The sequence below is a fragment of the Callionymus lyra genome, chromosome 15 (assembly GCF_982586985.1).
Source record: "Callionymus lyra chromosome 15, fCalLyr1.hap1.1, whole genome shotgun sequence".
NCBI classification, from domain to species: domain Eukaryota; kingdom Metazoa; phylum Chordata; class Actinopteri; order Syngnathiformes; family Callionymidae; genus Callionymus; species Callionymus lyra.
In genome coordinates, this window is record NC_141832.1 from 8,094,974 (window position 1) to 8,108,867 (window position 13,894).

Genomic DNA, 13,894 nt, shown 5'->3' on the forward strand with positions numbered 1-13,894 from the left:
ACACACACACACACACACACGCACACACACACACATACAAGTACCTCACACATACACACACACATACAAGTATCACACACTCACACACACACACACACACACATACAAGTATCTCACACACACACACACACATACAAGTATCTCACACACACACACTCTCACTCACTCACTTACACACACGCACGCACGCACACACACACGCACACACACATACAAGTATCTCACTCACACACACACACACACACACACACACACACATACAAGTATCTCACACACACACACACTCTCACTCACTCACTTACACACACACTCACACACACACATACAAGTATCTCACACACACACACACACATACAAGTATCTCACACACACACACACTCTCACTCACTCACTTACACACACGCACGCACGCACACACGCACACACTCACACATACAAGTATCTCACACACACACGCCCACACACACACACACACACACACACACACACACACACACACACACATACAAGTATCACACACTCACACACACATACAAGTATCACACACTCACACACACATACAAGTATCACACACTCACACACACACACACACATACAAGTATCTCACACACACACACACACACACACACACACACACACACACACACACACACACACATACAAGTATCTCACACACATACACACACACACACACACACACACACACACATACAAGTATCTCACACTCACACACACATACACACTCACACACACACACATACAAGTATCTCACACACACACACACATACACACTCACACACACACACATACAAGTATCTCACACACACACACACACACAGAATGACTCAGAAGCTCATGATCGTCAGTTGACTTTTATTTGTTATGTTTAAGTTGATTAAATATTTAAAGACGACGAGTCGACATGTTGCGACATGTGTTTAACGTCTGAAAACACATCAATAAAAGAACAAACACAGAGTGTTTACGAGCAATTCTTTATTCAAACGTCTTATTCTTCAACTTTTCTACTTTTAATTATTATGTTGCTGCTTAAACAATATAGTATAAGACATTTATAGAGACTCTGTTGCATGAACGTGTCTTTAAATAATTAATTTGTTCATTCGATCTCTTTAAATTCAGCATTTAAACGATTTTACGATTTTACATTTAAGGTAATTTTATTTTTTACTGAATGAATCCATTTCAATATGCAGATTATATTTTGTAGTTATTTAAATATAGTTTCACTGTTGACTTTGTTAAAATTAAATTCAAAGTAAGTAAGTAAGTAATTTTTATTTATATAGCGCTTTTCCAGACCAGGGTCACAAAGCGCTTAAACAATCAAAACAATATTCAATAAAGTATATAATTTAAAGGTCAAGATAACACTCAGAATTTAAAAAATCCATTTATTGTAAAAGAAAAATGTTTAAATACATATTTTTGTTGTTTGTAAATATTTTTTTTCTTTGAAAAAATACAAAAATCTATAAATATAAAGCTTCAGTATTTCTGCATTTCCGTGTTGATTTCTAACGGGAAAATGTTAGTTTATTACTTAATTTAATCACTTTTTTGAAAGAAAAAAAATTGTGTTTAAAATAAAAAAAGCGATTAATATTTATAATTTTTTTATTTTTCAATATGAATCAACTTTAAAAAAAAAGAAGTCTTTTGTAAGAGTTTAAGATTTTTCTCTGTTATGTATCGTTTATCGTTAAGTGAATCAGCGCGTGACGTCACTCCCCAAATTAAGAAAGCGCTCCTTCCGCGTGTTCACTCCCCTCTTCTCGGCCAATCAGCGCCCTCGTTACTGAACCCATTGACCTCATTCTGTGAGTCCTCAACCAATCAAGTGCTTCGTCTGTGTCACGCCCTCGAACCTCTTTAACGAAGTTTTTAAAACATTTGCAAGTTTTTAGTCGCGACGTTTCCCGCGAACCTTTTCTCACGCGCGCCGCCAATTTTGCCTTTTAAACCCATTTTAACGACATTAAATCTCGTCCAGTTGTTGTTTTAAACACTAACATCCACTTTATTTGTTTATTTATGTCCAATATTTCACTTTTGACGAGTTTTTAGCGCGTTTTAAGTTTTCCAAGCGGAACTCAAGTGCGGCCTGTTTGTTTCCACCCGGACAGACGTCGTTAATCATCAGCAGAGATGGCAGCCTTCCGCTCGGTGAGTCCCTGAACTAACCTCTGTGTTTATATTCGCTCTTATCTCGACTGTCCGCGTGAATCATTGACGAGATAAAAGAAAGTAAACTGATGACGTCACACGGAGATAACCTTTAAAAGCAGATGCGTTCAGGGTCATCCCTGCAGAAGACGAGCACACGGACGCGGGAGCGGATCTCATTGAGGAATACACTGTTTTTAGAGTTGTCGCTCGCTGCTGCACGAACTTGAATTAAATTTATAAATATTATTTGCTGTTTGGGAAGATTGTGGATCCGTCTTGACATCGGGGTGGATTTCAAGTGTCGGGCCAGGACCGATTCGGTAGCTTTCTGTGGGTTTGTTTATGGACGCCACGTGAATGTATAATTAAAACTATGAAGTAAAACTAGTTTGTCAAAGTATTCTCGTGTTTTAAAGTGTGTATTTGATAGTGAAGTAAAGCGCGTTGGGTTTTATTAGGATTTGAAAAAGGTTGTTTTGTTTTTTTCTCTCGTTGTTTTTGTCTGGAGTTACATAAGCGCGTCTGTTGTGGTTCAGGATTCAAAGCTGATCCAGACTCTGTGGCAACAAGTGGCAGGACTTGCATCATCATCTGATCCTCTGCTGCGCAACAATCCGTTATTGTGGTTCATTCTGGACTTTCTATGAGTCACTGATGGTTAGATTTGAAACAAAAGGCTTCTATTGCAAAATTTAAAAATCTTGTCTAAACGTCAGATTATATTCACTCATGTAAACGTTTATTTGGCTTTAAAATCATTTTAAAGTTTTTTTTATATGGTTTATATTTCAATAAATCGTGTCAAAAAAATAAAACCTGTTTTTTTAAATGTACTGTTGACATTTATAAATGTGCACGGGTTTACTTTTGTTTGCAATAAATAGTCCGGCCGCATTTAAAGGAACAATGAAATCCCAGCGGTGACTGAGGACGAGAGGATACAGTGACTCGAGCAGCTTTTAAAGCTGATGTTTGGACATATTTTGGTTTGAAAACAAATGAAAGTAGTTACGACTTCGTCAAGAGTCATGTGGTCTGTAAATACTACAACACCAGAGTCAAGTACTCGACAATAGTACACATATATACTTGTTACTACAGTATCACAACACCCGAGTCAAGTACTGGACAATACTACACATATATATTTGTTACTACAGTATCACAACACCAGAGTCAAGTACTCGACAATAGTACACATATATACTTGTTACTACAGTATCACAACACCCGAGTCAAGTACTGGACAATACTACACATATATATTTGTTACTACAGTATCACAACACCAGAGTCAAGTACTCGACAATAGTACACATATATATTTGTTACTACAGTATCACAACACCAGAGTGAAGTACTGGACAATACTACACATATATACTTGTAACTACACTATCACAACACCAGAGTCAAGTACTGGACAATACTACACATATATACTTGTTACTACAGTATTGATATATATTGTAGTCGCCAGATTCTTTCCAGTAGACGCCTTAGTATAAACTGGTCAAACAAGTTTTCACGATGAGGTAATGATGAAGAAAGACATGTATATCCAGACATTATAGACGATAAAAGTTAAAGTAATGCGTCAACAAAAAGTGATTTTCAGTGTTTTGAATATGAACTATTTGCTGCAAAACAGTATATATAATAGTGTTTTACTGCTTAATACTGTTGAGTTATATTGTCTAATAAAGAAAATGAAAACGCCCGCCTGTGTTTGTTTCCTTCTGATCGACGACCTGTCCGTCACCTTGACTGAGCTCCGGTTTCTATGTACAGTTTGACATTGAATGTCCTCGATATCTTTAGAGTGTTTTGAACCGGACGCACCCTCGTAACGGAACTTTACTCACATTTGAATAAATGAAAATGATGTGTGCTTTCTTTTAAAAGTTCAATTTATTAAGAAAACCTGAACCTACATTAGTTTTTCTGTGGTTCGTGTGGACAAACCTGGAGCAGATTCACCTGCACACGAGTCAAGAGTCGCCGTCGTGTCACTCAAATATCTCCTGATCGATAAAACATGCACCTGTTTCAAAAATTATTTTTAAAAAACCACTTTATTCTGCACTAACTGGTCTCTGGTCTCTGCTGCAGCTCCTCCACCGCGGCCTCGCTCAGACGCTGACCTGCTCCATGGGGTCGCGGCGGCTCGCCAGCTCCTTCAAGGTAAGTCGGCGCCGGAACCGAGTTCCTCTCGGACTCCACAGCCTCACGTTGCACTTGTGTCGCAGAGGTCAGCAGCGACAGGGAAGTTCGGGGGTTCTGTCTCTCAGCCTGGATAAGTGACTAGACTTCACTCTTCCTCCTCTGTGATTGGTTGAATCTCGAGTCCGCCGACTAATCGTGTCCTGCATGCGTCGCCCCCCCGATGATTCCGACGATAATTCTGTCCCGGTCGCTCTGGTTTCTACCGCCTCGGTCTGACCCCCGTCTTCGCAGGCGTCCGACCTGAACGTGGAGCACAGCGCCGACCTCAAGGTCAAGCCCGACCCGGCGTCGCTGGTGTTCGGGAAGCAGTTCTCTGACCACATGCTGACCATCCAGTGGTCCGAGGCCGGGGGCTGGGCGGCGCCGCAGATCAAACCCTTCCAGAACCTGTCGCTGCACCCGGCCAGCTCCGCCCTGCACTACTCCATCGAGGTGAGACCTCCTCTCCGGGTCTGCCCCGGGACCCCCTCCTCGCTCAACGCTCTCGTCCCGCAGCTGTTCGAGGGCATGAAGGCGTACCGCGGCGCCGACGACCACATCCGGATGTTCCGGCCCATGCTGAACATGGAGAGGATGCACCGGAGCACCGACAGGAGCTGCCTCCCGGTGAGACATGTGACGCAAGAGTTACAACATGGAGGCTGTATTGATGACCTTGAATACTGCGATATTTTCAAGATAGTGTGTTAATATTCAACAGCACTGTAACGATACATTTCTTAATTAATTTTAAAATGTTTTTTATCGCAGCTATTTTATGGTTTATCTTTCAAGTTGTGTACACATTTTTTTTATTTTATTTACAATTAACTATAAAATCTTGTGAGATGCTGCCAATGACTGAGGACGAGAGGATACAGTGACTCCAGCAGCTTTTAAAGCTGATGTTTGGACATATTTTGGTTTCAAAACAAATGAAAGCAGTTATGACTGAGGACGAGAGGATACAGTGACTCCAGCAGCTTTTAAAGCTGATGTTTGGACATATTTTGGTTTCAAAACAAATGAAAGCAGTCACGACTGAGGACAAGAGGATACAGTGAGTCCAGCAGCTTTTAAAGCTGATGTTTGGACATATATTGGTTTCAAAACAAATGAAAGCAGTTATGACTGAGGACGAGAGGATACAGTGACTCCAGCAGCTTTTAAAGCTGATGTTTGGACATATTTTGGTTTCAAAACAAATGAAAGCAGTCACGACTGAGGACGAGAGGATACAGTGACTCCAGCAGCTTTTAAAGCTGATGTTTGGACATATTTTGGTTTCAAAACAAATGAAAGCAGACACGACTGAGGACGAGAGGATACAGTGACTCCAGCAGCTTGTAAAGCTGATGTTTGGACATATTTTGGTTTCAAAACAAATGAAAGCAGTCACGACTGAGGACAAGAGGATACAGTGAGTCCAGCAGCTTTTAAAGCTGATGTTTGGACATATATTGGTTTCAAAACAAATGAAAGCAGTTATGACTGAGGACGAGAGGATACAGTGACTCCAGCAGCTTTTAAAGCTGATGTTTGGACATATTTTGGTTTCAAAACAAATGAAAGCAGTCACGACTGAGGACGAGAGGGTACAGTGACTCCAGCAGCTTTTAAAGCTGATGTTTGGACATATTTTGGTTTCAAAACAAATGAAAGCAGTTATGACTGAGGATGAGAGGATACAGTGAGTCCAGCAGCTTTTAAAGCTGATGTTTGGACATATATTGGTTTCAAAACAAATGAAAGCAGTTACGACTGAGGACGAGAGGATACAGTGACTCCAGCAGCTTTTAAAGCTGATGTTTGGACATATTTTGGTTTCAAAACAAATGAAAGCAGTTATGACTGAGGACGAGAGGATACAGTGACTCCAGCAGCTTTTAAAGCTGATGTTTGGACATATTTTGGTTTCAAAACAAATGAAAGCAGTCACGACTGAGGACGAGAGGATACAGTGACTCCAGCAGCTTTTAAAGCTGATGTTTGGACATATTTTGGTTTCAAAACAAATGAAAGCAGTTATGACTGAGGATGAGAGGATACAGTGAGTCCAGCAGCTTTCAAAGCTGATGTTTGGACATATATTGGTTTCAAAACAAATGAAAGCAGTTATGACTGAGGACGAGAGGATACAGTGAGTCCAGCAGCTTTTAAAGCTGATATTTGGACATATTTTGGTTTCAAAACAAATGAAAGCAGTTACAACTGGGGACGAGAGGATACAGTGACTCCAGCAGCTTTTAAAGCTGATGTTTGGACATATTTTGGTTTCAAAACAAATGAAAGCAGTTACGACTGAGGACGAGAGGATACAGTGACTCCAGCAGCTTTTAAAGCTGATGTTTGGACATATTTTGGTTTCAAAACAAATGAAAGCAGTTATGACTGAGGACGAGAGGATACAGTGACTCCAGCAGCTTTTAAAGCTGATGTTTGGACATATTTTGGTTTCAAAACAAATGAAAGCAGTCACGACTGAGGACGAGAGGATACAGTGACTCCAGCAGCTTTTAAAGCTGATGTTTGGACATATTTTGGTTTCAAAACAAATGAAAGCAGTTATGACTGAGGATGAGAGGATACAGTGAGTCCAGCAGCTTTCAAAGCTGATGTTTGGACATATATTGGTTTCAAAACAAATGAAAGCAGTTATGACTGAGGACGAGAGGATACAGTGAGTCCAGCAGCTTTTAAAGCTGATATTTGGACATATTTTGGTTTCAAAACAAATGAAAGCAGTTACAACTGGGGACGAGAGGATACAGTGACTCCAGCAGCTTTTAAAGCTGATGTTTGGACATATTTTGGTTTCAAAACAAATGAAAGCAGTTACGACTTCGTCAAGAGTCATGTGGTCTGTAAATACTACAACACCAGAGTCAAGTACTGGACAATACTACACATATATCTGTGACAAAAATCTATATAGAAATGAATGAACTCAGCATGTAAACGTGTCACACAAAATAAAGAACCAATGAAATGTATAAACATATTTTTTTGCTCTTTTTAATGCAAGTAAAATATAAAAGAAAACTGAAAGGAGTTTCGTCTCTGCTGCCCCCTACTGTTTTTGTAGCGCTTTTTTTTTTTTTATCAGAACGATCTGAAAATGTTTTGACTTTTAATTGTGACATTGATTCAAATAGTAAAAAAAAAAAAAAAGTTTTTATTCTCTGCAGTCACACTGAGTGAGTGAGAGTGGCAGCCAAGCAGCGTCTCAGCAGGCGGCAACATGGTGGTTTTAAAGCCACAAAACGAGTGTTTATAAAACCTCTCTGGTGTCTGCAGCTGTTCGACAAGGCGGAGCTGCTGGAGTGCATCAGGAAGCTGGTGGAGGTGGACCAGGACTGGGTCCCGTACTCGCAGCAGGCCAGCCTGTACATCCGACCCACCTTCATCGGAACCGAGGTGAGCCTCCCAGCGTCTCGCCCTCGACCCGGGTGTCTTTGACTCACAAATATTCCTCCTTTTTTTTTTATTCACCAGCCGTCGCTCGGGGTGAGTCGCGCCAGTCAAGCCATGATCTTCGTCATCGTGGGCCCGGTCGGTCCGTACTTCGCCACCGGCTCCTTCAGCCCCGTGTCCCTCCTGGCCGACCCGTCCTTCGTCAGGGCGTGGCGGGGCGGCGTCGGAGAGTACAAGATGGGAGGGTGAGAACTTTTCAATTATAAAAATTAAGAATTTCTGTTCAAATATGTATTTGACGGCGTGGATTTGAACCGGCGACCGTGTGGTTCTGCAGGAACTACGGGCCGACCATCGCGGTCCAGAACGAGGCGGTGAAGCGCGGCTGCCAGCAGGTGCTGTGGTTGTACGGCGAGCAGGAGGAGATCACGGAGGTCGGGACCATGAACCTCTTCGTCTACTGGACCAACGAGCAGGGAGGTGAGAGGTCACGTGACCGGGCGTGTCTCGCCGTGCGCTCACACACGAGTGTGTGTCTGTTTGTGTGTGTGTGCGTGCGTGTGTGTGTGCGTGCGTGCATGTGTGTGTGTGTGTGTGTGTGCAGAGAGAGAGATGGTGACTCCTCCCCTGGACGGCGTCATCCTGCCCGGAGTGACCAGACAGTCTCTCCTGGACCTGGCCAGATCCTGGGTGAGAAACTCCCTTTTTTTTTTTTAAAGTGATTTTAAAAGTAAAAATGTATTTATTAAAAAAAAAATTTTAATGTATTTTTCCGCACATAAAAATACGTTTTAAGTTAAAGGGTTGTAACATAAAACTCATTTAAACTTATATATAAAACTATTTTCCTTAAATAAAAATGTGATTGTAAATATATAAATATATAACTAATATATTTCAATGATTCCTTTTTTTAAAGGAAATAAATGAGTTATTTTTATATTTAAAAAATATTTTTCTTGAACAAAATACATTCTTAATAAAATACTTTTACCTATACTTTTAAAATTGTGTATAAAATGCCATTTATTTATTGATTATGATAATGATCACGTGTTTTTTTCATATAAAAAATACATTTATAGTATAAAAAAATTAACTATTTCATATTCAAAACTACACTGAAAATAAAAGGATTAAATTGTGTGTAAAAGCGTGATTTTTTTTTTTTTTTTTAAAAAGGAAAATGTTATTAATTAATTGTTTAATTTTTCTTTTTAATTTTATTTCCGTCACAAAAAAAAGTTTAAGAAAGTAAAACACATTTGTGACTTTACAAAGTACTAGTTAATAATGTACTACTTAAATAAATGTCTCATTGATTTTATGTTTTTTTTTACTTGTTTAATTTAACAAAGTCTATTTTTTAAGTATTTATAATAATTGTTGTATTAAAATTTAATTTAATTTCTCACGTAAAAAATAAAATAAACTTTTTCCTCTTCACGTGCGATGATGTCACGACGTACGTTTGTGTCCAGGGTGAGTTCAAGGTCACCGAGCGCAAGATGCACATGAAGGAGCTGCTGCAGGCTCTGGACTCGGGTCGGGTCCTGGAGGTGTTCGGCGCCGGCACCGCCTGCGTGGTGTGTCCGGTGGGCAGCCTCCTCTACAAGGACCAGGTGAGCGTCCATGACATCATCAATGACATCACCGGTGACATCACAGGTCCCGTGACGGCTCCTTGTCCCCGCAGACGGTCCAGATCCCGACCATGCAGAACGGTCCGGACCTGGCCAAGAGGTTCTATAAGGAGCTGACCGACATCCAGGTGAGTGGAGCGTAACCATGACGACGACGCCGCCGTCTTCTAACGCTGCCGTGGTCGCTCCGCAGTACGGCCGGACCCCGAGCGACTGGGCCCCCCTGGTGGTCTGAACCACTTCGCACACCAACCACTTTCTTCTGGCACACTCACTCTCTCCTGCCCCCTGGTGGTCGGAAGCGTCACCGCGCTGGAATGTAGCAACTGGATTTTAACGGTATTTTATGCAGAGTCGTGTTTTAGATTTTTCTTCGTTTGTTTGTCACTTTAAACTTGAAAACATTGTAGACGTCGTCGGAACTTCTCCGTCTCGTGGATCCGACCTTTAGCTGCAACAACGTTTGACCTGTGGTGCTTTTTATTCTTGGTGTTTAGAACTTCACCTGTCCACACGGGGGCGCCACCGCTGCGACCCTCTGAGATTTTAAGTTATTTTAACGTCTTCCAAAGTGTGTGTGTGTGTGTGAACGCGTCGTCTCTCCGAAGTGCCTACTGACGTTCACCAGTTTCTAGTGCACTTTGACCCCTCCCCCGTGACCTTTGACCTTCTGTTACTGTATCGTTTTTACAATAAAGTAGTCTCGACTGCAGCGTGTCGTCCAGTTTTACTGATGAATACAGAGTTTGTTGTGAAGTTGTTGGTTCAGATCCCTCGCCCTGAAGCCTCCTCGACGCTCTCAAACAGCGCCTCCGCCTGCTGACCCAGGGCATTGTAGTGGATGGCTTCGATCTCTCCACCGCCGTTCCCGCTCTTCTGGAAGTGGATCTCCAGCTGGTCCTGCAGGGCATCCTGGTCCATCACGTCCACGATCCCGGTCAGCAGGACGGTGCGAGGACACAGCGTCAGCTCGGTCTGAAGAGACGCAGCACAGGTGGAGTTGACGGTGTCCAGGAGAGGTCCACCCGTGACTCACCTGCAGGTGAGTAACTTCTCCGTTGAGGAACGGCGTCACTCGGACTCGGTGCTTCTGCTTCTGCTGCAGCTTCACGTCGTGGAACTCCCTCTCGATCAGACCGGGTGAGACTGGAAACGTGAGCAAGAGTTGAAGTCAGACAAACATTAGCTAAACATTAGCTGAGCATTAGCAAAACATTAGCCAAACATTAAACATTAGCTAAACATTAAACATTTGCCAAACATTTGCTTAACATTTAATTAACATTAGCTAAACATTAGCTAAACATAAGCCAAACATATGCCACATAAAAACATTGGTTAAAAATTGGCTAAACATTAGCCACACGTTAGCTAACGTTAGCTAAACTTAAGCCAAACATATGCCACATATTAAACATTGGTCAAAAATTGGCTAAACATTAGCTTGCTAACATAACAAAATATGAAGGCAGATGTGACTGATGCCAAGGATTTAGCCTTTGTAGCTCTACTGGAGAATTCATGTCTCAGCGTCCACAACTTTTTTCAAGTTCTTTAGCAAAGTAGCCAAAATGTGAAGCTTTTCCCCTCAACCAGGTCTTATATATTCAACAAGCTATACTGTCGAAGAATTCATTACAAAATTCAATGTGTAGAATTAGCTGTTCTAACATTAGCTTGTCACTGTACCATAGCATCATACTTTAGCTTAAACGACAACAACAAGATCCGAGAAAATTCGTACCAACCTAGTGTTTAAAGTTATTGAGACGATTTGTCTGAAGTAGCATCGCGACACAGCTCAGCTGCTAAACTGTTAGCATTCTTAAGATGCTAACTAGTCACGCGAGTTGACAAAACATCTCCACTGGCTAAAGCTAACTAGCTAATGTGGCTGTTATCATGTGACCATGTGACTGGACAACGACGAAGCGACTACACACTGTTGTCGTTCACGAAGGTCAGCACGACGGCCTCGGAGTCGACCAGCAGCTCGCGGCTCTCGATCTCGCCGCCGCCGTTCAGCGTCTTGGAGAAGTGCAGCTCTAGCTTGTCGCACATGATCTCCGGGTCCATGTTAGGCAGGTTGGAGACCAGGATCTTCGTGTGGCTCACCTCAGTTTGCACCTGAGGACACGGGGTGGGGTCAGGGGTCATCTGGTCCAGGTTGGCGCGACGTCATTACCTTCACATGCTTGGGCATCAGCAGGTGAACGGGTTTGGCCTCCACCGTGATGCGACAGTCCTCGCCGACCTTCACCACGTGACTCTGCAGTTCCACGACCTTGGACGCGGCTGAAGGTCAAAACCTCGTCAGTCACGTCTCGAGCGCCCGACCCTGACTTCCACTCGCCTGCTTCGTTCTCGAAGGTGACGAGCGCCGTCCCGCCCTCCATCGGGTACCGGATCTTCGCCCTCATGTCGAACACGTCGGCGTCGGTGTCGTCGCCCATCTGGCCGAGGAACTTCACGTCCCTCTCCGGAGCTCCTCTGAACACCTGGCAGAAGCAGAGGTGTTTGAAAGTGAAGGGTCCGAGGGCCACGAGGAGTCGTACGTGGATCTGCTGCCTCAAGTCGCTGTTGCTGGATTCTTGCTCCTCCAGCTCCTGCTTCACCTGCTCCATGGTCGACGCCAGGTCCTGGTGGTCCTGCTGCAGCTGGTTCAACTCCTCCTGCCAGAACCGTTGAGCAACACGTGAGGAACTATGGAGGTGCATCTGTTTCTTTAGAAGTCGTCTAACAAAATATTTTTAATTAAAAAAAAAAAAAAGTTGCTTCAATAAAAAAAATCAAAGGTTTTTTAACTGAAAAAAACGCTTATTAAAAATGTTTAACCCAAAAAAAGTTGCTGTAATAAAGAAAAGTTTCAATAAAAAAAAAAAAAATTCAATAAAATATTAAAATTCCAAAAATTCTTTAATGCCCCAGATTTTGTTCAATAAAATATATACTTGCTTTAATAAATTAGGTAATAAAATAAAAAGGTTATACATCATTTAGAAAAAAATCTAATAAAAGAATTGGCTTTATCTAAAAAAAAAAGAAAGAACTTATTTCTGATTGAAACTGTTTTCTTTTGAGGTAATATTTGTGCAATATAATGAGTAGAACCTGGTTATTCAATCACAAAAGTTAAAGCTAAAAATGGAATAATGGCGACAAATGTACCTGATAAAAAACCATCTTCTGTGCTGCCACACGAGGGCGCTGTCGTGACCGACACTACATGACTCGCTCACCTTTGCTTGACTGATCTTCTGCTCGTGATCCTTCTTCTGTGTCTGCAGACTCTGGGTCAGTTTCTCTGTTCGCTGCTCGAACTCCTGCTTCAGCTTCAGATTCGCTTCAATGTCCGCGGCGAGTTCCTGCTGCTCGTCCAGAAGCGTCTGGTGTTTCTTCTGTGGGCGAGAAACATCTTCCAGTGATGAGGAAATACATGTTTTAAAGTCAATATTGTGTCATTCGTAGACTTTTAAAATTCTATATAAAAAAAACTTTCATCCAATCTTGCGACGCACAGGCGATCACGTGACTGATCGGAACAGAATTTTAAAATTCAATTATTTAAAAAACAAGTTGACACTGAGCAACAAACTAAATATCCACAACAATTTCTATTACATCACACGTTCTTAAATCACTCTTCAATGATTGGCTCTCGCGATACACGTGACTTTACGGAACTCAGTGATTTTTAAGGATTTATTTGAATCTTGTGCTTCTTGCAGGAACGGAACCCGGCCAGCAGATGGCGCCACCACGACGTCCAGGTGGAATCAACAACAGCGCTTCTTAACAACTGGAATAATGACGTCAGAGGTATGTTATTCACATGCAAATATAATATAAATAAATATAAAGTGTCTAAAGAGTCACTTAAAAAATTGTTTAAAGAATAAACAATCATTTAGTTAATAAATTATAAAATAATTTACTTAAAAAAAAATCGTTTCTACTCGGGAGTCCTCGGTCAGACCCGGAGAAGACGAGGTTATGACGTATGTTGCCGTGACGAAGAGCGACTGACGTGACCAGAAAGTGTGTTTTAAGTTCCATGACGTCACGACAGCATAACTTCTTTCGAAGGCAAAAACACACAGAAAAAAACATTGAATCCCGAGCTCACCTTGTAGCTGTCAATCATCTGCTTCAGTCCCTCTTCAGTTTCTTCTTTCGAGAAATCCGGCAAAACCGAAAACTCCTGCAAAACGTTCCGATCGATTATTATCATCGACTGTCTCTGGCGATCAGTGACGTCAGCGGAACACTCACCTCGTCAGACATGACTTGAGAAGATGTTGAAGCCGCTGATCTGGGAATCAAACTTCGTGTTCGACACTTTCTCTTCTTCTGTTCTTTCACTTTCTGTTTCGCCTTAAGTCACCGCGTGTCTGACCGCTAGAGGGCGCCAGCGACACACGCTGCCTTCACGCACCGTCGAA

The 13,894-nt window shown here is 42.1% G+C and overlaps 2 protein-coding genes across 3 annotated transcripts; one reads left to right on the top strand and one right to left on the bottom strand.

Annotated features, from left to right (window-relative positions):
• The first annotated feature begins 1,905 nt into the window (after positions 1–1,905).
• Positions 1,906–10,164, top strand: bcat2 (branched chain amino acid transaminase 2). 2 transcript variants are annotated; one of them, XM_087809170.1, is made up of 11 exons: positions 1,906–2,187; positions 4,303–4,374; positions 4,440–4,848; positions 4,912–5,022; positions 7,693–7,812; positions 7,891–8,054; positions 8,147–8,289; positions 8,414–8,499; positions 9,291–9,431; positions 9,506–9,580; positions 9,646–10,164. In XM_087809170.1, exons 3-11 carry the CDS (start codon positions 4,738–4,740, stop codon positions 9,685–9,687), a joined length of 993 nt encoding a protein of 330 aa, XP_087665296.1. In that variant the 5' UTR covers positions 1,906–2,187; positions 4,303–4,374; positions 4,440–4,737; the 3' UTR covers positions 9,688–10,164. The 2 variants fall into 2 exon arrangements, with proteins under 2 accessions (XP_087665296.1, XP_087665295.1); XM_087809169.1 differs by having other exon boundaries at positions 4,648–4,848.
• Positions 10,161–13,821, bottom strand: ifi35 (interferon-induced protein 35). The gene is made up of 9 exons (XM_087809171.1): positions 13,725–13,821; positions 13,579–13,653; positions 12,692–12,850; positions 12,008–12,124; positions 11,806–11,950; positions 11,638–11,747; positions 11,396–11,579; positions 10,489–10,598; positions 10,161–10,427 (listed from the first exon to the last, which is right to left on the bottom strand). The coding sequence occupies exons 1-9, from the start codon at positions 13,734–13,736 to the stop codon at positions 10,218–10,220; spliced, it is 1,122 nt and encodes a 373-aa protein (XP_087665297.1). The 5' UTR covers positions 13,737–13,821; the 3' UTR covers positions 10,161–10,217.
• Between the last annotated feature and the right edge of the window lie 73 nt (positions 13,822–13,894).